A 26,172-nucleotide genomic window follows, 5' to 3' on the forward strand; every position below is an offset into this window, starting at 1 on the left:
GGTGGTGGAGCCCTCCGGGGCAGTTCAGGGCCCAAGTCCCACCCCGGGCGGCCACTCGTCCGGCCGCTGCACCGCCCCCTCGTACTGACTCGGCCTGGAAACGCCAGCGCGAACTCCGCCTTCCTCTCCCGCCCGGCTCCGGAGCCGGACCAGCGGGAGCACTGCTAGCCAGAAGGGACATCTGTAATCCTTCCAGAGAACCACGGCCCCCGGCCCCTCCAGCTTTCAAGAAGGGCAGGCTGTGAGGCAAGGCCGTGTTACCCCCTGCGATGCGATTTATTTAGACGCGGGCCTCCTCCGGGGCCGGGAGGCCCCCGCCATCAGAGCAGCTCGCTCGTCCAGGGCGGCACAGCCCGGCAGCCCTGAGGTCTGGGGTTGGTGCTGTCCGCTGGGGAGGCGGAGTGGGCCTCACTGTGGAGGACAGAACGTGGGCGCTGGAGTGTTCTGGGCAGGGAGGGGTTTCCAGCCTCTCCCTGGGCTGAGGCAGGTGGACACAGGGTGCCCAGGTGTCCAGCTTATGTCCGCTAATGCTGACAGCTAGAGCTGGGGGCTCTGGGCACGCGTGGGCCCCCATCTCCTGGATGCTCTCGTACACGTTTTCCAGGGGTCCGCTGTCCACACCCAGGCCCCTGAGTGGGAGGGCCTCATAGGCCGAGTCACCCCCCAGGGCTGGAATTGCTCCCCTGCCCTCGAGGTCCAGCGGGGCTGTAGTGGGTCCTGGGTCCCTCCTTTTAGGCTTGCACACCCTGGAGTACAGGATGTCCACCTGGAGCAAGGAAGTGGACAGGAGGTATCAGTGCCATCCACTCTGCCCAGCCCCACCCATCATGCCCACCCTAGCCCCCTTTACCTGAGCAGCTGGAGACTCCTTGGCCCTCCCCTGCTGTTTTCGGGAGCCCTGCTCTGTCCCCTTGAGCTTCTGGACACAGGCGTACTCAGCGACCACAGGACTGGCTGCCAGGCCAACCCTGGGGAAGGCGGCCAGCCCCACGTTGGAATAGGTGGCCATGGGGCCCATGGCGGGTGAGGCAGCAGGTGGGCCCTGGGGCAGCTCTCGGTGTGGGAAGGCAGAGGTGGCTGCCTGCAGCCTGGGGAGGGCCCTGGACATCTCTGGCCAGTGCGGGCGAAGGAGATCCATGCTGACAGGCCGCTGGGCTGGGGGTGGGGTCAGGGCAGAGGTCACTTGGGAGCAAGGAGCTAGCCTGGCCCAGGGCAGGGGAGCTGTGCAGCAAGCCCTGCCCAGCCACCCACACCCCACCCTCGGAGACTCAGAGCAGCTCTGCTCACCTCTACCACCCTGCGGCCCCGAGTGCAGCTCGTGCAGCCTGGTGTCCGACTTGCTGAGGGAGCCAAGCTGCGTTGGTCTCAGCAGTGCCTGGGGGCAAAGCAGGCAGGTCGGTTCCCAGCCGGCCCCGCCCTGGCCCCGGGGCAGGCAGGCACTCACCGCTTCCGCAGGCAACATGCTGCCCTGCAGCCCAGCCCAGGGCCTCCGCGCCCGCTTCCTGGGGGCAAGAGCGTTGTCAGGCCAGGGAGGCAGGTGAGGGCAGGGGTGGTTGGCCTCGGGAGGCACGCACAGAGATGGGCGCAGGGACTTGCCTCTAACCCCTCGAGGGTTGGGCAGCGGAGGGGGCCACAAGTGGCCCTGGAGTAAACCCGCAACAGATGGACGTACCTGCCACAGGCTGTGCACAGCGCCCACAGCCAGAGGAGCAGGGCGCAGCACCCTAGGACCCAGAGTGCAGGAGGGGCTGAGGGCACCTGCAGCCCCATCCTGTGAAGCCAGGGGCCTGGGGGCAGAAGAGAGAGGGGCACTGTGGGCAGGCTGAGGGCACCAGCCTGGCCCCTCCCCCTGGGCTCTGACTCAGCACAGGAAACCCCACACTCACAGCCCCTCCCTCCCAGAGGCACCCACCTTACCGCCTCTGGCTGGGGCTCCTGGGGAGGTGAGTGGAGGGTGCTCTGCCTGGCCCCATGGGAGCCGGGGAGGGTGACCACAGCAACGGAGCATGGCCAGTGAGGAGGGGCAGGGCAGCTGGGTGCTAAGGCCAGCTGTGGTCACCAAACCCAAGATCTGGGGAAGCCCCAGGGCCCCTCGGTGGTCACCCATGCCCAGGGGTGCCCCCCCTTATCTCAGGTGGTGCCCCCAAGCCACTCACTACAGAGCCCAGCACCCCAAGAAGCTGGGAGGCAGGAAGGGGCTGCTGTGGGCACCAAGTGCCCCCATCCCACTTGTCCCCGGCTCTCCTACCCTGCCACAGGATCTGTCCCCTTCCTGGGGGCTTGGCAGAGCTTTGGGGAGTGAGGGACACCCACAACTGGCACCGTCTGGCAGCAGGGAGGCAGGAATTGGGAGGTAAGAGGGGTGGTCTCTGGAGGTCGATGCCAGTCTGCCCAGACACGGGGAGTGGAATCCTCTCCCAAAAGGCCCAGCTGCCTAACCCGACCCGGCAGGGCCTGGTCCTCTCAGACCCTAGTCCTCTAATGCCTCAACCTCGGTGGGCACCAAGAGCTTAGGACCTGCCTGGGCTGGAGGCTGGAGCAGGCACTTACCAAGGCCGTGGGCCAGGCTGCTCCTCAGCTCTGTCTGGGACAGGCCAGGAAGGCCTTTGTGCACTGAGCTCCCACCTCACTTCCTGCCCCTGCGGCTCTGAGCACCTCCCCCGCTGCCTCCCACCCACCTGCCTCGGCCGCTCTCCTGGGTCTAGACTAGACGGAGTCCATGAGTGTGCGCTTCTAGCCCTCGCTGTTCTGAGAGCCCCGATAGGTCCCCTCACACACGGGGACGAAGGCAGAGCAGGGAACGGGACGGTCAGTGGCCACTGAGCACTGGCCGGAGTCCCCAGAGCCGTGAGGGCAGCCGGGGCCACCTGCCTCACTAGGCGCTCTCAGCAGCCCATCGAGGGCCACAGTTGTCCCCACGTCTCACCCACCAGAGCATCACCACGCTCCACCCGTGTGTGGGTGTCAGCCAGCCTGGCGGGCACCCCCAGCTCTGACCCGTCTTGGTCAGAAAAGGGACAGTGCTGGCCCTCCTGGGCCCTCCGACCCTGGATGGGGTGGCAGCCTCACCCAGGCCCTTCCGGCCCAGCCTGGCCGTCGCCACTTGCGCGGCCCCTTCTCTCCCCAGAGACCCCGTGGCCAGCGAGTCTCCACGGAAAGACACTGCGGCGAAATCGCTTTAATGTCCTGGGCAAGGAGGTGCCCAGACCCTGGCAGACAGGCTCGGCAGACAAGTGTCCAGATGTGACCCTGCGGCCCATCTCCACTCAGCAGCATCTGCAAGTCCTGGGCCAGCAAGGCCAACTGAGCGGGCTCGCCTGGGAGTGGGCTGGCCCCTCTTCAGGGGCGTCTGAGGTACTGCGGTGAGAGCAGGCCTTCCTGAGGGCAGCCCACGCTGGGGTCCCATGCTCTGTCCATGGTGCTCGTGGGTCTCTAGAACTCAGTCATCTTCTTGTGGGTGTCGGCCTTCCTCTGCTCCCGCTGCAGGCCCGCCTCCTGAGCCCGGAGCTGCCCCAGCTGCCGCTGGGCTCCTGCCAGCTTCTCCTCCAGCTGGGCTGCCGCCACGCTGTGCCTAGGGAGGGGCAGCCAGTCAGCAGGGGCTCCTGCACCACACCCTCAGGCCCCCACTCCCCAGGCTGCTGTGCCCACTGCCAGATGCTTGGGTCCAGTGACCACTGCTGTACACGTCTGGTGGGCATGGCCACCGGGCCCACCCTCTGCCCTGAGTGGGGCCCCACAGGTACCGGCCGGCATTTCGGGCGAGGGCCTCCTGGATGCCCCGGATGTCCCGCTGGGTCCGCTCGATCTTCTCCTCGGTCTGGAAGAGCCGCAAGCTCAGGGCCCGCTTGGCGCTCTTGCTGGCATGATACATGTCCTTGCTCTTGCTCCCTGGTGTGGCCTCCCCAGCCTCCAGGGCCCCTGAAGCCTGGCCTTGCAGCTTTTCGTTCAGGAAGTCAAACACATTCCGAGGTGGCGGGCGGCCTCCGGGCCTACCAGCCCTCCCCCGGCACCTGGGGGGCCTGGTGGCGCCAGCCTTGCCACCCTTGGTCCGCTTCTGCAGGATCTCTGCACACCGGTCCAGCGACTTTCCTCGAGGCAGCACCACGGCGTGGATGGGCTCCACTCGGCCCTCCGCGTGCCGGCCCAGGCCTGGGGGAGACATAGGCTGGCACCACGGCTGCTGCAGCGGCACCCCTCCCAGGCCAGCGCACACTCACCCTTGCCAAACTCGTAGCCCATCTTGGCGAGGAGCCTGGAGCCGATGCCTCGCGTGTGCACCTCCCAGCCCGCGAAGGCGGAGCTGCAGGTCCCGGGGTCCGCAGGGCCGGATTCCACCACTGCAGGAGACAGAGCAGCGGCTTGGCCAGGTCAGAGGTCTGTACAGCGCCCTGGGCTCTGGCCAGTGTCAGCCCAGGAGCTCAGCCACTGGGCAGGGCCCTAATCCCCACACTTAGGGCTCCCCGACAGTCACCCAGGCCTGCTGTGGGCATGAGACAATGCACAGTGGGCTGCTGCAGCTCCCACCCCTCAGGGCGGCACCTGGTTGCACCGGGGCCCCTCACAGGCCCTCCCCTGCCCTCACAGACAGTAGCCAACCGCACCTCTATGGCTCACGCCTCTCCTCGATCACGTGGACGTGGGGCTTCAGCAACCCCAACTCCCATCACAGGCGCTTGGGGGCACCTCCCAGGCTTGGTTCCAACTGACCTCTCCGAGGGCTGCACACTGCCCCCAGTTCCTACTCCTGAATATTCACCCTGGCTGAGGCCGCCAGACACGAGGCCCTAAGTCTGGGAGCTACCCGGAGGGGCTGGTCCTTCCTGCACTCTATGTCCACCAACTGGTCCCTGAGACTCCCTTGGTGGCTCCAGGATTGGTGGCCCCTCCCCTGCCATGGCCACGGCCTCCCATCAGCGAGACCACTTGTTGACTTCTTGAAGACAAAGACTGGCCTCTGTGTCTCAGGCCTCTAGATCTGCTCCAAGCCCTTTGCCTCTTATCTCCCCCGTGTCCTGGGGCCCAGCGGCCCGCAGCTGTGCCTCCCCCAGCACAGTGGGCCTCACAGCAGCCAGTCACTGCCCCCCAATGTCTCGGGGTGACCACCCCCACCTTCCTGGCCTCGGCACCGTGAGCTGCTGCCACACCTCGGGCATAGCTGGAGTCATCCACGCCGCCGCTGTCCGAGTCGGAGGACTCTGCAGCCTCCGTGCGCAGTGGAGGCAGGATGCTGTCCCCCTCCACCACAGCCTCCCGCAGCAGCAGCGAGTCGAACTTGACTGTGTAGTAGCCGCTGTCCACATCTGGGGGCAGAGACAAGCTGCAGGTCAGCCCCGGTCGGGAGCCTCGCTGCAAGTCAGGAGCAAGACGCTCATCTGGGGCCCAGAGCCACAGTCCTGACGCCCACCCCGAAGGAGGCAGGGAGTGGCCACATGGTAACAACACGCGGGAGGCACGGGAGGGGTCCAGGAAGGACCCTAGATACAGCCCTGCAGCTCAGAGACAGCGCCAGCCTCACCAGTGATGCGTGCAGAGTGCCAGAGGCCGTCCTGGTGCTTGGCCAGACACGCAGAGCCGGCCTGCAGGGAGCTCAGGTCCGGGTCCTGGAAGGGACGTAGCTCATCCAGAGAGACCACCTGCCCGTGGGAGAACCTGCAGAGAGGGCACAGGCGGCAGTGGCTGAGACATGGCCCAGCAGGGCAGGTGAGCCCAGGAGCACTGAGCTCATCCACCTGGACACTGCCCTGAAGGGAGAGAGAGGCAGGGAGCCAGACAGACACACTGAGGCATACACATGCACGCACACACACTCACATGTATACACATGCATTCACACACATGTACACATGCACTCACACATATACACATACGCTCAGACACATGTATACACATGCATCCACACAGGTATATACATGTACTCACACACATGTATACACATACACTCACACACATATACACATGCGCTCACACATGTACACACATGCACTCACACACATACGCATGCACTCACACACATACACATGCATTCATACACATACACATGCACTCACACACGTATACACATGCACTCACACACACGTATACACATGCACTCACACAAATATACACATGCACTCACACTCACATATACACATGTACCCACGTATACACACACTCATATATACTCACGCATACACATGCACTCACACACATACACACTCAGATGTATACACACGTATACACACTCATTCACACATGTATACACATGCACTCACACACAGGTATACACATGCACTCACTCACACATATATACTTTCTCACACACATAAATATGTGCATACATGTTCACACTCAAACACATGCTGTCATACACACATATACATATGCTATCACACACATGCACACACACATATGCACATATACATATATACTCTTGCACACTTGCATATACATATACAGCTGTCCCTTGGTATCCCTGGGGACGGTCCCAGGACCACCCTCAGAGATCAGAGCCCACAGGTGCTCGAGTCCCTTGTGTGAATGGTGCGGCACTTGCAGAGAACATCCTCCCTCGGACTCGACACCATCTCTGGGTCACTGATAACACAAAGCAGATGCTACGTAAACAGTGGTCATGTTGTATTTAGAGAATAACGACAAGAAAAAGTTGTTTAGTACAGAAGGAACCATCCTTTTTTCCCCAAACATTTTTCGATCCATGGTTGGTTGAATCCATGAATGTGGAACTCATGGATGCCAAGGGCCAACTGTATACACAACACACAACATACACACACGAACACGCTTGCATTTTCTCTCTCAGGACAGAGTGCCACTCCAAGCAGCGTCCTGGGCGCGAGGACCGAGGTGGCAGCAGCCCTGCGATGACGGCTGCCGAGGCCCCAGCAGCCAGCAGGCGGCAGGTGCGCTGGGTGCGTGGGCGTGTGCTCACACGCCTGGTCCTCCAGTCACAAGAGTGGCGCCTCAACTCTGAGATACCCAGTGAGCGAATAAAATTAAAAACAAAACCAAGACAGAGAGAAGGAAGAGGAAATGCGGGGACAGACTTGCACCTTGAACTTTGCCAAATAAAGACATGAACAGCTCACCACCCTCTACTTGTCCTAACCCTGCAGGAATAACCAGTAAACTGGCATTTGCCGCATGACACAGGCTGTCTTCCCAGGTAGAAACCAGTGGGTGGAAACCAGAGACACGGCAGGAAAGGGTTCTGGGTATCCCACAGGGAGACGGAGATGCCCGATGCCTCTCCAGCCTAGGATTCCGGATGGTTCCTTCCCACACGGGGCAGTGCCAAGGACCAAGTGGCTCCAGCAGCGTCAGGCCGTGCCCCAACCTCACTGCAGTGGACACGGGCTGAAAAGGCCCATTCCCTGGGGAGCCAAAGAACATGCTCAAAGGGGAGGGCCAGACCCAGAGGTGAAGGTGACTAAACATCCCCCTTGGACGCACACTCCACATCAGTTAATCAAACCTTTCTGGAGGAATATCCCATAGTATCAGAAGCCTTAAAATGTGGTATCCTCTTTAACCCAGCAAGTGCTTCTAAGAAATGATCTTTTTAAAGTAATAACGTTTGCAAAGATTTGGCCACAAGGATGTTAATCAAATATGAAAAACCTGGAAACGCCTACATTTCCAGCCTTGGAGAGCAGTTAATGACACAGCCACGAAATGACTTTGGAACAGAGAACAGGGGCACCCACACACACAGGGCAACCTTGCTCGGCGGAGGCGGGACCATGCAGTCGGGAAAACGCGGTTTCACAAGGAAAAATGAAAAACTAGATTTCATATACAGAAGACCCCAACTCAATCACCCACCTCTCGACACTCACTCAAATACATTCCAAAGAAAGTAAAGGCTTTGACCCGAAAACAGCATTTTGAACTTAAGTGGGTTCTAAGTTTCAGCTATGGCAGAGTAGAAAGGTTGTTGAATCCTTCCTGTGGAAAAACAATGTAAAACTTGACAAAATTGTCAAAACTCACCCATTCAGAGTTCTGGAAATTGACCAAAGATGACAACGCACTGAGAAGAGATTATTCTGGAAAAACTGCTTAGCTTTAGAACAGTGGGAAGTCTTCAGCCTCTGCACCTGGGGCTGCAACCTGCTCCCACTCCTGGTCAGCACACCTGAGTGTTGCTCGCTCCTGGTCAGCACACCTGAGTGTTGCTTGTAAGGGGCCGGCTGCAGAAGCAGCAGCAGAGGGTGGATGGGGAACAGCAGTGACACCTGGGCCTTGAAGTTCAGTGATTAACCTGATGAAAAACCAATGGGGCACTAACTCCGATCACATCTGGGGCTGTGACGTCAGTCGGGATGAGCACCGGGCTGGCCCAGGAAGACCTGAATGTGACAGAGCCGCAGGGGAACCCAGCGCTAGTGAACTACTGCATGTGTCAGTGGCTCCACGAGAGGCCATGGGAAAGTGAAAGCAGAGAAAGCCAGGGACTGGCTGAACTTGTACTCTGCTCCCTGACCACACAGCTTGAGTGGCTGAGCAGGGACGCCTTTTGGGCTAGAAGTGTTTGAGCACAACCTCCGCCAAAATCACTGGTTGACCAGGACATGCACAGACACGGAAGCAATACCCAGGAAGCCAGGATTAAAGATAAACATGAATTAAAAAATCTGAGCAGAGGCCGGGCACGGTGGCTCATGCCTGTAATCCTAACACTCTGGGAGGCTGAGGTGGGCAGATCACTCGAGGTCAGGAGTTCGAAACCAGCCTGAGCAAGACGCCGTCTCTACCAAAAATAGAAAGAAATTAATTGACCAACTAAAAAAATATATACACAAAAAATTAGCCGAGCATGGTGGCGCATGCCTGTAGTCCCAGCTACTTGGGAGGCTGATGCAGCAGGATCACTTGAGCCCAGGAGACTGAGGTTGCTGTGAGCTAGGCTGACACCACGGCACTCACTCTAGCCTGGGCAACAAAGTAAGACTGTCTCAAAACAAAAACAAAAAAACCACCAAAAAAAGAAATCTAAGCAGAGATACCAGAGGCTGCACACTATGTAGAGGGAGACAAGTTTTGCAGTTTAGTCCATAAAACTTAATTAAAACAAACAACACATAGCACTCTGGGAGGCCAAGGTGGGAGGATTGCTCAAGGTCAGGAGTTCGAAACCAGCCTGAGCAAGAGTGAGACCCCGGCTCTACTAAAAATAGAAAGAAATTAATTGGCCAACTAAAAATATGTAGAAAAAATTAGCCGGGTATGGTGGTGCACGCCTGTAGTCCCAGCTACTCAGGAGGCCGAGGCAGGAGGATCGCCTGAGCCCAGGAGTTTGAGGTTGCTGTGAGCTAGGCTGACGCCACGGCACTCTAGCCCAGGCAGCAGAGTGAGACTCTGTCTCAAAGAAAATAAATAAATAAAATAAAAAATAAAACAAACAACATAAAACTCAGGAAAACAACTCATAATCCAGATATATATCATCTGACACATCCAGTTTTCAGCAAATTATGATGAGAAAAGCAAACAGGAATGTGTGATCCATATTTAGGAAAAAAGCAGTTGATAGAATCTGACTCTGCACGGGGCCAGATGTTAAATTTAGCAAAGACTGCAAAATAGCTACTGTAAGTACCTCCGAAGAATTAAATGAAAATATGACGACAACTACTCAAGAAATAGAGAATCTTAAAAACATGGATATTACATAAGATAAATCAAATGGAAATTCCAGAGCTGAAAAGCATAATCACCGACAGGGAAGTTCACTGGACTTGGGGGAGGGACGGAGGAACAAACAGGTGCAGCAGAGGATTCGGGGGCAGGAAACCGCCCTGTGTGACACTACAGTGGTAGGTCCTCGTCATTATGCGTTTGCCCAAACCCACAGAACGTGCACCACCAAGAGTGACCCCGAAGTCAACCACAGACCTGGGTGCCAGTGACACGTCAGTAGGCTCGTGTCACGCTGGTGTGGGGTGGTCATGTGATGGGGAGGGCTGCGCGTGGGTCAGGGCCGGGGTACCTGGGAAATTTCTGTGCCACCCCTCGATATTGCTGCGACACTAAAGCTCCCCTAAAAAAATAAAGCCTATTTTTTAAAAAAAATATCTGCTAGATGAACCCAAGAGATTTGAGATGGCAGAAGAAAAAAGTCCACAGAAATTTTCCAATCTGAAGAGTAAAGAGAAAAAAAGATGGAAAATAACGAGCAGAGCTTCAGAGACCCACATGCCGGTACTGACCCCCCAGCAAGTGTGCAGCAAGAGTCCCACAGGGAGATGAGAGAGGCAGGAAAAGTCATTTGATAAATAATGGATGAAAATTCCCCCAATTTGATAAAATAAAACATTAATCTATAGATCCAAGAAGCTTACTCAAGCCCAAATAGCATAAACGGAAAGAGCTCTTTACCTGGACACATCACAAACTATTAATGGCCAAAGACAGAGAAAATCTTGAAAGCAGCAAGAGAAAAAAGTTTTTTCAATGTACAAGAAAACAACAGTTTGATTGACAGATGATGTCTCATTGGAAACAACGGAGCCAGAAGACAGCACGATGACACTTTAAAATGCACGTTGTAATTGTGAGGCTGAGGAAAGAGCTACTTAAGGGAAAGAGCAACCACTGAGAAAATAACATAAAAAAGTATAGCTAAAAAACGTTAATAACAGAGATGGATGTCACTAGAAGTGGAGTAGGCAGATCCAAGAATCCATCTCTCCACTAAAGCAACAATTAAGCTGTCAAAAACTGTCACAATCAGCCCCAGTATAGTGGCTCATGCCTGTAATCCCAGCACTTTGGGAGGCTGAGGTGGGAGGATCGCTTGAGACTAGAGTTCAAGACCAGCCAGTGGAATATAGCGAGGCCCTGTCTCTACCAAAAAAATAGAAATGTTAGCCGGACATGGTGGCATGAGCCTACAGTCCCAGCTACTCCGGAGGCTGCGGCAGGAGGATCGCTTGAGCCTAGAAGTTGGAGGCTGCAGTGAGCTATGATGATGCCACTGCACTCCAGCCTGGGTGACAGAGCGAGACCCTGTCTCAAAACAAACAACTGCCACAATCAACGTTTGGAACTCTGGGCTCTAACAAGATGAATGCTCAATGAAGTAAGAAGCTTCTGATTTCACTGCAAGAGAGCTGCGGCACTGATGCCGCTCTGCCTCCGTCTGCTGTTCCCCGGCTCCAGGTGGCCGTGGGAAGGCAACCTACACTCCTGGTGTGGCTTTGGTGCCAGAGGGGATGATACAGACCCTTTCTCAAAGAACTGTGCTTGTGTGCTCTGACCTTCCTGGCGTCCCTCTGAAAGGCTGGCTTGAGGGTGTGCCTTGCTTCACCTTCCTGGAGCTCTCTCAGGGCTGGGCGGCCTCCAGAGCAGCCTATTGAAGGCACGTAATGGCACGTGCCACCTGAAGCTGGCTGGGGCTGGGTGACAGGCAGCAAAGGCTGGGGAAAGAGCCACGTAAGAGGACAGGGCTGTGGAACGCTGCCACGTATGGCTGGAGATCCGTGTACAACCCCAGGGCTAAACACACGCCCGGGAACACCTGACGCCCAAGCCTTCACCCCTGGCTGATCCTCTTCCTCCACGTCAGCAGGAAACAAAGGCAGAGGAGCGTGGGCACGGCGTGACCAGCCATTCTGGGAGTGCCCCAACCCAGTGCCGATCTGCAAAGGGTGGAAGAGGTTTTTTCCTTTCTGACTCCAGACATTTAAGGAAATCTCTGTCAAGTCACTAGCTGACCACCACCCTAACAGAACAGAGACTTCCATGAGGACTATGACAGCATACGGTCTTTACAAAGATAGGTTAGAAAGTTACTAAACAGGGAACTACAGCCCACAACAAACAGCAACAATAAACCCAGCAGAGAGCATAGGATCTGATTTTCAGAGTAACCACATTATAATATTCAAACTGTCCAGGTTTCCAAAGAAATAGGAAAGTATGGTCCATTCACAGGAAATAAAGAAATTAACAGAAAGTATTCACAGACATTTGACATACTAGACAAAGCTTTTAAATGAAATATAAATGTGCTAAAAAACTAGAGGAAACCATGGATAATTAACTAGAGAAAACAGAAGAACAATGTCTAACCAAATGGAGAATTATTAACAAAGTGGAATTATAAAAAGGAACCAAATAGAAATTCTGGAGCTGACACGGAGAAAGTCTGAGTGGTCTGGACAGAAGATCAAACCAGCGCAACAGGCACTCAAGCCAAAGCCTGATGCAGAGCGAGGCTCGACTCTCCTCCATTCTGTGAAGGCTGAGGGAGGTGAGGAAGCTGCACAAGGAAGTCTGAGGCTAGTTGGTTCATAAGGTTTAAGGGTAGAAGCTGTTTCTCTAACATAAGAGTATGAGATGAAGCAGCAAGTGCTGGTGGAGAAGCTGAAGCAGGTCACCCTGAAGATCTAGCTGTGATCCTTGATGAAGGTGGCCACACTAACAATAGGTTTTCAGTGCAGACGAAACAGCCTTCTGTTGGAAGATGCCACCTAGGACTTTCATAGCTAGAGAGGAGAAGTCAATGCCTGGCTTCAAACCTTCAACAAGGCTGATTCCCGTTAGGGTTTAATGCAGCTGTGAAGTTAATTGAAGCAATGCCCATTCACCATTCTGAAAATCCCAGGGCCCTTAAGAATTATGCTGAATCTACTCTGCCTGTGTTCTAGAAATGGAAAAACAAATCCTAGATGATAGCACATCTGCTTACAGCGCAGTGTACTAATATTTAATATTTTAAGACCACTGTGGAGGCCTACTGCTCAGGAAAAAATAAAAGGTTCCCTTCAAAATATCACACTGACTCCTCTGGAAAGGACCCACCATTTTAGGAGCCGTTAAGAACACCCGTGATTCACGGGAGCCAACACATCACACGGCAGGGCTTTGGAAGTCTGCTGTCATGGAGACACGGAGGGCTTCAAGACTTGGGTGGAAGAGGTAGCTGGAGCCGTGGCAGAGACAGTAAGAGAACAGGAATTAGACGGGGAACCTGAGGACGCGACTGGGACGCTGCACTCTCGTAAGAAAACCTTCACAGATGGGAAGTGGCTTCTCACAGGTGAGCAGAGTAAGCAGCTCCTTGAGACGAAATCGACTCGACTCGACTCGTGGGGAAGGTGCTGTGAACACTGTCAAAACGACCGCACAGGATTGGCAGTATCACATGAACTCAGCTGAGAAAGCAGCAGCAGGACTGACTCTAATCCTGAAAGAAGTTCCGCTGTGGACAAACGCTATCAAACAGCAACACGTGATACAGAGAAATCTTTCTTTTCTTAGGACAGGATCCCAGGCCCCACTATAGCTCACAGCAACCTCAAGTCCTGGGCTCAAGCAATCCTCCTGCCTCAGCCTCCTGAGTAGCTGGGACTGCAGGTGCCACTACCACACCTAGCTGATTTTTTAATTTTTTGTAGAGATGGGGTTTTGCTATGTTGCTCAGGCTAGAAATCCTTTTTCATTCTTTAACAGATGAGATACCCCAATTACCCTGATTTGATTAATACACATTGTATGCCTGTATCAAAACATCACATGCACCTTATAAATATATACAAATATTATGTACTCATAATGATTAAAAATAAAAAACCAACGAAAAGAAAAAGAGTCTTGCTATATTGCCTGGGCTGGAGTGCAGTGGCTACTCACAGACACAATCATAGTGCACTGCAGCCTCGAATTCCTGGGCTCAAGTGATCCTCCCATCTCAGCCTCCCAGGTAGCTGGGACTATAAGCATGTGCCACTGTGCCTGACTCCAACAGAGAAATCTCTCATGAAAGGAAGAGTCAGTCGCCATGGTAAACTTCACTGTTGTCTTAAGAAATTGTCACAACCACCCCAACCATTAGCAACCACCAGGCTGATCAGTCACCAGGCACCGACAGGGAGACAAGACCCTCCACCAGCAAGGAGACTTCGACTTGCAGAAGGCTCAAATAATTGTATTTTTTAGTAAAAAGGTATTTTTAGGCCAGGTGCGGTGGCTCACACCTGTAATCCTAGCTCTCTGGGAGGCCGAGGCGGGCAGATCATTTGAGCTCAGGAGTTTGATCATTTGAGCTCAACCAACCTGAGCAAGAGTGAGACCCCGTCTCTACTATAAATAGAAAGAAATTAATTGGCCAACTAATATGTATAGAAAAAATTAGCCGGGCATGGTGGTGCATGCCTGTAGTCCCAGCTACTTGGAAAGCTGAGGCAGGAGGATCGCTTGAGCCCAGGAGATTGAGGTAGCTGTGAGCTAGGTTGATGCCACAGCATTCTAGCCCAGGCAACAGAGTGAGACTCTGTCAAAAACAAACAAACAAAACAAACAAACAAACAAACAAACAAAAAACCCCACTACAGTCATTAAATATCAGTGTGAAATTACAAGGCATTTTATCTTTGAAAATGTAGGTATATGGTTTGCATGTATATGCACACATACACGTATGTACATATGTGCTCCCACACATGCATGTGTCCACCTCTGTTTCCTAGCTCTGTCCACCAAATGACTTAGGAACAACACTCGACCCAGTGACAATCAGCAACCAGTGGCTGCACTGTGGGTCTTGAAACATCATCTATTAAAGAAACCAGGGCTGAGGTAGGAGGATACCTTGAGGCCAGGAGTTCAAGACCAGACTTAGCAAGAGTGAGACCTTGTCTCTACAAAATATGGAAAAATTTGCCAGGTGTGGTGGTGCAGGCCTGTAGTCCTAGCTACTCAGGAGGCTGAGGCAGGAGGATCGCCTGGCCCAGGAGTTGGAGGCCACAGTGAGCTGTGATCGTGCCACTGCCCTCCAGTCTGGGCAACAAGGCGAGGACCTCTCCAAAGAATAAAGGCAACCAGGCCTGGCTGCTTCTAGGAGACTTGGCTGGACCCCAACCTTGCCTCCCAGACAGCAAGGGGCCACCAAGGACCACCGAGGTCCCTCAGAAGGATGCAGGAGTCAACTTGAAGAGCCGCCCACTGGGCAAAGGTGGGGCAGTTTAGGGCCAAACAAGGATTAGACTTGCAGTAGATTAAAATTCATCAAAAGGCCGGGCAAGGTGGCTCACGCCTGTAATCCTAGCTGAGGGAGGAAGCTGAGGCAGGAGAATTGCTGAGTTCGAAACCAGCCTAAGCGAGACCCCGTCTCTACTAAAAATAGAAAGAAATTAATTGGCCAACTAAAAAATATATATATAGAAAAAATTAGCCAGGCATGGTGGCACATGTCTGTAGTCCCAGCTACTTGGGAGGCTGAGGCAGGAGTATCACTGGAGCCCAAGAGTCTGAGGTTGCTGTGAGCTAGGCTGACACCATGGCACTCTAGCTCAGGCAACACAGTGAGACTCTGTCTCAAAAAAATAAAAAATACTTAAATCCATGAGTTCATGAGGGTATTAAATGTTTTTTGAAAGCTAATCCATCACCTTCTCAGGATGAAAAAGAATCAATGCATTATCTTGGAAACTAAGTAAACTAAATAGAAAAATCCAGCATTTGTTTAGCCTTTTCTGCATGAACCGTGCCCCCGGGGAGCCAAGCTGTAGCTGAGGAAGAGCATCGCTTTCGTTCCCACCAATGAACGAAGATGCGCTGGCAGAACTGAAGTATTAAATATCTGCACTCGGCCGTCCCTAACGGGCCAGCGAACCCAGGCATCACGCACCAATGGCTGCTGACGTCACAGAAGAAATGTGCACCTAGACTCTTGCCAAAGGGGTTGGACCTGGAGATCAAGCGCCTGGTTCCTGCTGCCAACACACAAGCATAGCAAAAATCTCCAACTGCCACGTGGCTGTTCAACTGGGTGGCCACAGGGTCGGGCCCTCCAGCAGTGAGATTGTGAGGACGAGAAAAGCATGGAGGCACATGCAGACCGCCAGGTTCAGACATGATCAGTGTTAGAAATGAGCAGGATTGAACCAAAGTGCGTACACCACAGTTGCGCTGGGGTGACAGCCCATAAATAACACATGGGGCGATGATCGCACAAGTGAAGACAGTGGCTGTTTTCAGAGGAGGGAGAAGGCGGTTTTGGGGTTGAGGCACAAGGAGGGGCTTCCGGGGTGGTTGGAAAAGTTGTAGTTTTATTTTTTTTGTTTGTTTGTTTTATTTTGTTTTTTTTCTGAGACAGAGTCTCACTCTGTTGCCTGGGCTAGAGTGCCGTGGCGTCAGCCTAGCTCACAGCAACCTCCAACTCCTGGGCTCAAGCAATCCTCCTGCCTTAGCCTCCCAAGTAGCTGGACTACAGGCATGCACTCCCATGCCCAGCTAATTTTTTCTATATATTTTAGTTGGCCAATTAATTTTCTTTCTATTTTTAGTAGAGATGGGGTCTCACTCTTGCTCAGGCTGGTTTTGAACTCCTGACCTTGAGCGATCCTACCGCCTCAGCCTCCCAGAGTGCTAGGATTACAGGCGTGAGCCACCACGCCTGGCCAAAGTTATAGTTTTGATCTGAGTGATGACAGGGTGTTCACTTAATAATGATTCCCTGTACTGTATGTCTACTTCTTGTATCTGAATTTATTTTACAATGACAAGGTAAAAACAATTTACTGTGTGTGTGCTCTTTGTTAGTCACTGTTCTTAATTCTCTGCACATGTTAATGCACTCTATCCTGCCAGTGACTGCAAGAAACAGTTCTCATTTCCATTTTACAGACGTGGAGGTGAAGACAGAGAGAGATTAAGTTCTAACAAACGTGTGAAGAGATGTTCAACCTTGCCAATAATCAAGGAAATACTAATCCAGTCCAGATGCCAGTTCCTCAGCTTTCAGTGGGCACAAATCTGAAAGTCAGGAAACATTACTGTGAGCAAGCAGGGAGAGGACTAGGCACAGGCACTGCCATACAAAATCAGAAAGGTGTATATTCTCTCCATACTGCTATCTGTTAGAAAAATATTCACTAGTGCAAAAGAAGGCATGTACTAGGATGTCCACTGCACATGACTGCAGTAAACAGAAGCTGGAATCATCAGAAGGGAACAGAGTAAAGAAAATGCTGTATAGTCACATGCAGGAAAATAACACAGCAGTTAAAATGAATAGTTCTACAAATATCAACATGTTGTTCTCAAAACATTCTTACTGGAAAAAGCAAGAAGCCAGGCAAGGTGGCTCACGCCTGTAATCCTAGCACTATGGGAGGCCAAGGCGGGAGGATCGTTTGAGCTCAGGAGTTCGAAACCAGCTTGAATAAGAGTGAGACCCCGTCTCTACTCAAAATAGAAAGAAATTAATTGGACAACTAAAAATATATAGAAAAAATTAGCCGGGTATGGTGGCACACGCTTGTAGTCGCAGTTACTCAGGAGGCTGAGGCAGGAGGATCGCTTGAGTTTGAGGTTGCTGGGAGCTAGGCTGATACCATGGCCATCAAGCCTGGGCAACAGAGACTCTGTCTCAAAAAAAAAAGAAAGTAGTAATTAATTAGAGAAACTTGAGTAAGAGAAAAGGACATAGCTAACATGAGAGAGATTATTGTGTCCCCTTTGTGGACAGAGGCAAAAGGGCTTTGATTCATGTATACAACAAGAGGCTGAGGCAAGAGGATCGCCTGAGCTGGAAGTTTGAGGTTGCCGTGAGCTGTGATGACACCCCTGCACTCTAATGAGGGCAAGAGAATGACACTCTGTCTCAAAAAAAAAAAAAAAAAAAAAAAAAAAAACCAGAAAGAAAGAAAAAGAATTGCCTGACAACAAACTTATCTCTGTTGTTAGGTGACACATGACGGTACACCGGAAAGATATATGCCAAAGTTGTGATAATGACACCTTCTTAGGAGGAAGAGGGGGATGTGATACAAAGGGTACTTTAACATTATCTATATATTGTTTAAAAAATTTTTAAGAGACAAGGTCTGGCTCTGTTGTCCAGGCTGGAGTCCAGTGGCTCAATCATTAACTCAATGCAGCCTCGAACTCATTGGTTCAAACAATTCTCCTGCCTCAGCCTCCCAAGTAGCTGGGACTACAGGTGTACACCACCACACCTGGTTAATTTTTAAATTTTTTGTTGAGATGGTGACTTTCTATGTTACCCAGGCTGGTCCCGAACTCCTAGCCTCAAAAGATCCTCGCCCCTCAGCCTCCCAAGTTACTGGGATTACAGGTGTGAGCCACTGCACCTGGCCTGTATTGTTTTCTTTTGTTTTAAAAAATCCAAAGCAAATCCAAGAAAATAACGTATCTGTCCTGGGTCGTAGCAAGGAGAGTGTTTGTAAAATGCTCCCAAAGTCTTCAGATCGAGCCTAATACTGACACAGCCAGCAGCTCCAGAGTGGATGGGACTCTGGCTGAGGCAACTCAGAGCCCTTCTGAGCCCAGCAGCTGTGGGCCAGGCACTTAGCACTTCCATTCCTGCTTCTCATCTGTCAAGTGGGAGTGATGCAAGGCCTACCTTACAGGGTTACTGCATGGGTGAGCAAATATGTGTGAGAGTCTTGGAACAGCGCCCAGACAGAGGAAGCACCCTTAGGATGCATCAGACTCTCATCACAGGGGACACCACATGGAGACACGGATAAGCTCCAAAGAGACTAATGGCAGGCCCTGGTCATAAGGGTGTGCCCACTGTGCAAACTCACTGAGCACTGACAGATCATGCACTTCTCTGCACATGTGGTACACTTTAATAAAACTCCCCAAGAAAGAAGGAAAGGGGAGATATGCCAAATAAGATTTTGGATCCAGCAAAAGTCTATAAGGCCGGGCGTGGTGGCTCACGCCTGTAATCCCATCACTCTGGGAGGCCAAGGCGGGAGGACTGCTTGAGCTCAGGAGACCAGCCTGGGCAAGAGTGAGACCCCAGCTCTATGGAATAAAAAAAAAAAAAAAAGAAAGAAAGAAATTTGGCCAGGCAACTAAAAATATGAAACAAACAAACAAACAAAAAACTAGAGATGGTTACACTGTAGTATTATTGGCTAAAACAGAAAATCACCTACTAGAAGTTTTTGTAAATACTCCTTCTGAAGAGAAAGTAAAAAGGATCAAAAATAAATCTATAGATTTAAAGAAAAAAAAGACACTATGGCAACAACTGTGGGTATTTGAATATGAACAAGGTACCACCATTAAATGTGTCAGGTATAATGATATGGAAGTTACTCTTTTAATAACACTCTTATCAGTTAGGTTAGAAGTGCACCTTGAGGTATTTATAGGTAGGAAAAACCCAGTAATTTCTGGAATTTGCTTCAATATAGTCCAGGAAAAGTAAAAACTAGGGCAGGGAGAACAGATGAAACAGGATTAACAAAATGTTGATACATATTAAAGCTGGATGATAGACCACAGGCAGCGATTACACTACGCTTTCTAATTTTGCATGTTTGACAATTTCCATAGGAAAAGTAAATTCTAAAAGTTGCATTCTGGAAAATAAAATTGACAATAGGTCGGGGTCCCGTTCTGTTCAAACACTTCTTGATTTAGCACTGAAATACCAAGTAGACACCTGAACAAGGACACTGCTGTAAAACCCACCCACCCCACGAGGACAAAACTGCAAGCACACAGAAGGCCCCTCGCTCCCCAGCCTGTGGGCATCTGGCGGCAGACCCTTTACCTGCAGTTCTCCTTGAAGCGGCACTTCCCCTCCAGGAAGAAAGGGCAGGGCTTCAGGGACTTGTGCGTGGGGTAGAGGTACAGCACCCGGACTCCTGCCGAGCCGTCTGCAGCCTCCTCCGCGCCCACGACCATGGCGCTGTGGTACTCCAGGGTGCCCCACGAGCTGTAGTAGGGGGCGTTCACCTTCGTCCCGCTCAACTCGTCCTCGTCATCGCCACTGTCCTCTCTCTCTTCCTCCTCCTGCCTGCCTTTGGAGGGCTCTGGCCCTGCTTCTCTTGCAGGAACAGTCTCCAATTCTCCTGCAGGGGCTGCTGGCACCTCCACCTCCTCAGCAATGGCCTTCTGGAAAGCCAGGTACTCTGCATCTGCCTGGGCTGGGGGCTCTTCATCCAGTGCGGCCAGCAGCTTGCTCTTCCGGACGGACACCAGGCTGGCCTCAGTGAGCTCGATCAGCTCCTTCAGGTCCCCTTGCAGCTGGCGCAGGTCGGCCTGCTCTGAGGGATCCAGGCCGGCGTCCAGGGCCAGCTCCACCTGCTGCAGCTGTGCACGATAGGTCTGGAGGGCCGTCTCCAGGCTCTCCTCGTCCATCCTGAGGCAGGGATGCTGGTTTCCCCAGGAAGGCAGGGGCGGGTCCCGGGGCCTGGGAGAGGAGCTGTGCGACCAGAGCTGCGAGGAAGAGAAGCCAAGTGAGCCCCGGATCTGCCGCCTTACTCGAGCGGAGGTTCTCACCGGGTGCTCGCAACAGCCTGCGGGGACAAGCCCGGCTTCGTCTCCCTTTGGACGAGGAGAACGCAGGCTCAGAGGGAGCCGCTCCCAGTGGGAAGGCCAGGCCTGTGCGAGGCCGGCACCCGGGTCCTCAGGCAGGTCGGCTCCCCGTCGCCTCGAGCGCCCGCCCCTCCCGGGCGGCCCCGCCCGCGCCCGCCCCACGCCGGCCCTCGCCTCCCTCCGCCGAGCCCACCAACCGAGGCGGGCGCCGCCCAGGCCCGGACCCCGTCCCCGCCCAGGCCCGGGCCCCGTCCCCGCACACCGCGGCCCGCTTGTCCCCGGCCGGGCTCCGCCTCCGCGCAGCTCCCCAGCCGCCGCCATAGAGAGTCCGCCGGCCTCACCGGCTAGAGCGGCCCGGCGTCCCCTTCCGCTCTTGCAGCCGGCCAGCACTTCCTCCCGAGCCACCGCCGGAAGTGCCCGGCGCGGGTGCAGCTGGGAAGTGGAGCGCAGGGGCCGCCGGGACGCACCTCCGCTTCTGCCCCGGCGTCCGGGCCGCGTCCCGACAGGCCCCGCGCGGGGTCAGCGCGGGTGCAGCGCGGCGGTTCCGGCGGCTCCGGGGCCGCGGCGGGCGCAGGTAGGCCGTGGGCTGTGCGGCGGGGACGGGCCCGAGCGGCGGTCTGGACCGGGGAGGCGCGCGGGTCTGCCTGCGAGCCCGAACGTGGCGGCCGCGGCGTGGGCGTCGGAGTTGGGCCGCCAGTCCAGGATCCTGCCGCGGGAGCCTGTCCCCGCCGCCACCCGCCCTGAGGCTGCCTCCTCGTGCCACTGCCCTTTGCAGGGGAGGGGGTGGCGGGTAGCGTTGCCGAGGCGCGCGCCGGCTGCTTGCGGCTCCGAGGCGGAGCGCGGGGCCGAGCGCCTGAGGTGCTGCTGCCCGGCCCGCGGCGGCGAGCGCGCTCTGCTCCCGCGTGCGGCCGGTGGAAGAAAAGCCTCGGGAGGGCGGGGCCGGGGGACCTGTGAGCTCCCTGCTGACGCCTGCCAGGTAGTTCCTGCAGGAGAGGGACCAGAACTGGCTTATATTCCCAAAGATCACAGTCTTTGCTTTGAGTGGCATGACTTGAAGTGGCCAATCTGGGAGAAGTTATGGAGGCAGAGCTGAGAATTCTCACAGTGAGAGGGTGGAAAGGGCCAAGGAGTCAGGAATGGCCCCGGGTTCTTGTTCCGGTCAGTGAGCAGGACGGACTGACACAGGAAGCCAGTGGGCGGTGGGGTGCGTGTCTGACTGCACCGCGACATCTCTTGTGGTGCCCAGAGCAGGATGTACACACTGCTGTCGGGCTTGTACAAGTACATGTTCCAGAAGGACGAGTACTGCATCCTGATCCTCGGCCTGGACAATGCTGGGAAGACGGTAGGTGCCAGGGCCCCTTCCCTGCCCAGCGGTGACCTTTGGGTTTTACGTTATGGGCTGCATGTTCACTGCCCAGACAGAACTCAGACTCTTCCTGAGACCACAGTGGAGCAAAACATTGCTCTGTTTTGCTTTTGTTTTTCAAGAAATAGCCTTAAGAAAGGGTATTTGGGAAACAGACATGGAAAACTATCCTAGTAGTCCCTACCTTATGTGTATCTCTCCCTCTCTCCTCAGACCTTCCTGGAGCAGTCAAAAACCCGGTTTAACAAGAACTACAAGGGGATGAGTCTGTCCAAAATCACCACCACCGTGGGTCTGAACAGTAAGGGGGTGCTTTAGAGATGTGGGTTTGGGGCCCTGAGGATGCTGTGATGTCCACTGGCCAGAGCTCTGTCTGCCAGGCCTCTGCCCAAGCCTTTGAGTGGCACCAGAGTGGTTGGCTCCATCCCCTGGGAGAGCTAGGACCTGGCACGTCAAGGACTAAGATCACGAGCCTTGCCTGTTCTCTTCCCAGTCGGCACTGTGGACGTGGGAAAGGCTCGCCTCATGTTCTGGGACTTAGGGGGGCAGGAGGAGCTGCAGTCTTTGTGGGACAAGGTAAGCCAGACACCAGGTACCCTCCCTGGGGGGCACTGGCATCCCCCACCCCCACTGCTGCCATTTCTCTCCAGGTGGTGCCCCTGGCCTCTTCCTCCTCAGCAGCTTTCGTTACCCACTTTGTTCCTGAGGTTTTTCTCCCCAGTCCTATCCCAGGTTCCTTAACTGCTCCCTGCCTCGTCCCTGCCAAACCTACAGCTGGAGCCGCCCAACAGCAGCAGCAGGGGACTTTCGCACAGTGGAGTGCCCCAAACATCCCGCGATGGGGCCAGTTGGGATTCCAAGGAAAGACCCGTTAAACGCTAGGGTGATTAGGTCAAAGCATTTATCAAGGGGACTGACTTACAGAATGCTGCAGCGCATCCTCAGGTGGACAGAGAGAGAAAGGGGTGTTTTATCCAGGTGTGTCTGCAGCCACAGGCTCAGAGTATGGAGTTTATAGGGGGGTTCAAGGAATTTGGTTTGGAGTCAGGGCTAGTTTCTTTCAATGTTTTGGGTAACAAGCTAAACACTTTTACAAGTGCCTGGGGATGTTTAAAGCCCTGGTTTGGGTTTGACCCTGCAGGGAAAATGAGTAGCTGGTCAGGTCACAGAGCAGTCAGGGTACTCTGTTTCTCAGGCCGAGAAAAGTGTGGGGACCCTGAGGACCCTCCACTCCCCAGAAAATGAGGACACACTTGCCACTCCCAGACATGCCACTCCCACCTCGCTGTGGCTGCTGCAGGGTGATCTGTGGTGGGCGCCTCTGTTTGGTCCCATAGTCAGGTGCCTGTCTCTGTGGGGGCCCAGGTGCACGTGAAGTGCTCAGGAGCCACAGGAGGCTGATTCCTGGTGGGCTTGCTGCAGACCCCGCAGAGCTGCCCTTCCCACCGTGGAGGCCAACACCATAGGGCCTGCCAGCTCCTGGGTGTTGGCAGTGAGACAGCCAGCCCCGCCTGCCAGTCCCCAGCCGGGCTGGTGACTTCTGTGCCAGACCTGTTGCTAGGCCAGAGAAGTTCCTCTGTGTGGGACTTGCTGCCTGCAGAGCCCAGGACACCTGGCACTGGGCTCCGTCACCACTGGGAAGCGCGGGTGTAGAAGATTGTCCGGTACTGGGGCGGGGTGCACGGTGTACCTACTCATCACAGCACCAGCTGTTTCACATCTTGGGTGGGGGTGTGGGGGTCCTTACACAGTGACCACCAGCTTATCCTGCCCAGTCAGTGTCGTGTTCCGGGCCTGGGTGCTCATGCCGGGTGGGAGAGCTAGCCTAGCCCTGGGAAGTCACCAGCATGTGCTGCTGTGGTGGTCCGCATGGACGCAGACGGTTTCCCATGTTCTTTTCTGATTGGGACAGAGAAGCACTGGTCCTGTCCTGGGCTCCGACTCACACCTAAGGCCATGTGGGTCTTTGCTCTGTCTCGCCCCAATCCACTGGACACCTGTGAGCCCAGGACTGACTGGGTCCATCCTGCAGAGGTCTGAGCTGGGTGGTGCTGGCCCCATCCAGACACGGAGAGCTTGCTTCTCCCCTTGGGCACCTGTCAGGCTTGCCGTCCATGTGGCTGCGCCCCTGGCACCAGGTGCCAGCATGAGGCCTGAGGAGGATACTCCTCCCTCAGGAATGGAGCTGTGGTCTGGGATCCTCCAGCCCCAAGCCCTGTGTTTCTGTGGCCACCATCAGGCCAGGGGTCACATGCAGGTTCTTAGGAGCAGTCCCTAGGAAGGGGGTGACCACCCCTGCCAGGGCCAGCAAGCCTTTCCCACAGGGGTCTGGGGGCACCTCTACCCCCAGACCTCATCCAGTTGGGTGGCCCAGTCCCTGCTGCCCTCTGCCTTCCTCTTCCTCTTGTGGGCCCCTCACAGTGGCTGTGACATGGGGACCTGGCCATGCCGGCCCTTGGCAGGGTGGCAGCAGCAGTCCCACCTCCCACCACTTCCTTCCAGTACTACGCAGAGTGCCATGGCGTCATCTACGTCATCGACTCCACCGACGAGGAGAGGCTGGTGGAATCTAAGCAGGCCTTTGGTGAGTGGCCTGGTGGCTCGCGGGAGGGCAGGGGGAGGGGTCAGCTTGGGTTTGGACGTCCCATGGGCCTTCAGGAAGGTGTCCCTGCCGGGGACATGCTGCCTGGTGTACGAGGGGGGCCGGTGGAGTGCTGGGTGCCAGGTGCTGCCTCTGCCTCCTCCCCAGAGAAGGTGGTGACAAGTGAGGCGCTGTGTGGCGTCCCTGTCCTGGTGCTGGCCAACAAGCAGGATGTGGAGGTGAGCCCCCTGCCTCCTCGTCACTGGGCTCCACGCCTCGGCCAAGCCCTGGCTCTGCCCAGTGCACGCTGCTCTCCAGGCCTGTGCTCTCCCTGCCACTGCCAGGGCAGCCCTGCCCCCCACCAGAGGCTTGCCCCCCCACCAGGGCCTCTTCCTATCACGCAGGACACCCTCCCCCCTCTGGAGGGTGGCCATGCCCTATCCCAGGGGGTGTGGCCAGGCTGTGGGGAGACACAGCTGGAAGCTCTGGGCTCAGAAGTGCTGCTGTGGCTTCCTGGTTGGGCATCGGCCCTAACCTGAACCTGTCTCTGCGACCTTTGCCCTGGCATCCATGCCAGCCCTGCCTCCTGGAACTTGGGGGCCTCTTGGTGCCCCGCAGGGGACGTTGGCCACACCGAGTCCCTGTCCTCATGGAGGGGGTCTAGACAGAAGCAGCCCAGGGTCTGGGTTCACTTCCCATCTGCCCTGCCGGCTTCCCCCACCATCCCTCCTGATGGGGGCATTTGGTACAGGGCCGGGGGCTTCCCCTGGAGGAAAGGGGAGGGTGGAGATGCTTTTAGGGCTGGGCAGGTGACCATGAGCAGAAACTGTCATGACTGCAGATGCCATTGCTTCCCAGCCCTGCCTCCTGCCCACCATGGGGACCACTGGGACCTGCCCCTCCATCACCAGGGCCTCGGCCCTCAGCACCCCACCTGGGAGGGAGCTCACCCTTAGGGACTGGTGGGGGTGGTCCCGTGACCCGTGACGCCGGTTTCCTGAGCAGCTGCCTCGTGGGAGCTGCACGTGGACGTGTGTGGTCATCCCCAGGCACCATCAGCTGTGTGTGGACGCGGGGACTGAGCTCAGGGTCCTGGCCCCTGTGGCCTCCATGTGGGAAATCCTGGAGCCCTGGTTGAGCTCTGCCCACGCCGTTTCCCAGCGTGAAGAACCAATGCCCTGAGAGCCCCAAGTCGGCAGGCGGGACGGGGTCCTGGCCTCCCCGCAGACTTGCCTTCTCATAACTTTGCCCCCAGACGTGCCTCTCGATCCCCGACATCAAGACCGCCTTCAGTGACTGCACCTGCAAGATTGGCCGGCGAGACTGCCTGACCCAGGCCTGCTCCGCCCTCACAGGGTGAGTGGCCTTCCTCCTCGGGGTCTGGGGGCCACGGCTGCCCCGCCTCACGCCCTCTGTCTCCACAGCAAAGGCGTGCGCGAGGGCATCGAGTGGATGGTGAAGTGCGTCGTGCGGAACGTCCACCGGCCGCCGCGGCAGAGGGACATCACGTAGGTGTGGCTGGCGTGCTGTCAGGGACAGCTCATCCCCGTCTGCTGGAGGAGTGGCCTTCCTGCCGGCCCCTGTGCCACCAACCCTGGGGTTGGGTTTGCTTTGCTTTGTGATTCTTCCTTTGCTTTGTGTTTCCGTAAGACATTTTCCTCCGAGTCCCAGAAGTGCTGGCGTCCAGGGCCTCTGTGGACGGGAGTCTGGCAGCCAGGCCCCTGAGAGCGCCCAGGGCTGCTCTGTCCAGCTCGCCTGTGGAGGAGGCCGGCGTGTCCACTGCTCACCGGGCTCTGCCCCTGACCCTGGTGGTGGTCTGGCCTCAAGGAATACCTGGCCCATGTCCCCAAAGGCCAGCTGGGGCCCTGGGTTCTGTCACAGCCTCGGAACAGGGCTGAGGCGACCTGCCTGGGAA

General features: G+C 55.3%; 3 protein-coding genes across 8 annotated transcripts; 1 reads left to right on the forward strand and 2 right to left on the reverse strand.

Annotated features, from left to right (window-relative positions):
* Positions 1-252: 252 nt before the first annotated feature.
* On the reverse strand, positions 253-2,634 carry LIME1 (Lck interacting transmembrane adaptor 1). Of its 2 annotated transcripts, XM_076010801.1 has the most exons (6): positions 2,551-2,634; positions 1,673-1,787; positions 1,445-1,502; positions 1,288-1,375; positions 851-1,155; positions 253-766 (listed from the first exon to the last, which is right to left on the reverse strand). In XM_076010801.1, the coding sequence occupies exons 2-6, from the start codon at positions 1,768-1,770 to the stop codon at positions 281-283; spliced, it is 1,035 nt and encodes a 344-aa protein (XP_075866916.1). In that variant the 5' UTR covers positions 1,771-1,787; positions 2,551-2,634; the 3' UTR covers positions 253-280. The 2 variants fall into 2 exon arrangements, with proteins under 2 accessions (XP_075866916.1, XP_075866915.1); XM_076010800.1 differs by having other exon boundaries at positions 1,288-1,502.
* A 529-nt stretch (positions 2,635-3,163) lies between these two features.
* On the reverse strand, positions 3,164-20,781 carry ZGPAT (zinc finger CCCH-type and G-patch domain containing). Of its 3 annotated transcripts, none has more exons than XM_012772986.3 (7): positions 20,649-20,781; positions 19,541-20,208; positions 5,516-5,649; positions 5,145-5,300; positions 4,218-4,337; positions 3,744-4,149; positions 3,164-3,571 (listed from the first exon to the last, which is right to left on the reverse strand). In XM_012772986.3, the coding sequence occupies exons 2-7, from the start codon at positions 20,128-20,130 to the stop codon at positions 3,433-3,435; spliced, it is 1,545 nt and encodes a 514-aa protein (XP_012628440.1). In that variant the 5' UTR covers positions 20,131-20,208; positions 20,649-20,781; the 3' UTR covers positions 3,164-3,432. The 3 variants fall into 3 exon arrangements, with proteins under 3 accessions (XP_012628440.1, XP_012628441.1, XP_012628442.1); XM_012772987.3 differs by having other exon boundaries at positions 20,570-20,693; XM_012772988.3 differs by lacking the exon at positions 20,649-20,781 and adding an exon at positions 20,505-20,630.
* ARFRP1 (ARF related protein 1) lies at positions 20,747-25,930 on the forward strand. 3 transcript variants are annotated; one of them, XM_012773005.2, is made up of 8 exons: positions 20,747-20,881; positions 21,559-21,652; positions 21,890-21,977; positions 22,170-22,252; positions 24,179-24,260; positions 24,426-24,496; positions 25,513-25,613; positions 25,682-25,930. In XM_012773005.2, the coding sequence occupies exons 2-8, from the start codon at positions 21,560-21,562 to the stop codon at positions 25,767-25,769; spliced, it is 606 nt and encodes a 201-aa protein (XP_012628459.1). In that variant the 5' UTR covers positions 20,747-20,881; position 21,559; the 3' UTR covers positions 25,770-25,930. The 3 variants fall into 3 exon arrangements, with proteins under 3 accessions (XP_012628459.1, XP_012628458.1, XP_012628457.1); XM_012773004.2 differs by having other exon boundaries at positions 20,748-20,881; positions 21,554-21,652; XM_012773003.3 differs by having other exon boundaries at positions 20,753-20,881; positions 21,471-21,652.
* The last annotated feature ends 242 nt before the right edge of the window (positions 25,931-26,172 follow it).

This window comes from Microcebus murinus, chromosome 16, assembly GCF_040939455.1.
Source record: "Microcebus murinus isolate Inina chromosome 16, M.murinus_Inina_mat1.0, whole genome shotgun sequence".
Lineage (NCBI taxonomy): Eukaryota > Metazoa > Chordata > Mammalia > Primates > Cheirogaleidae > Microcebus > Microcebus murinus.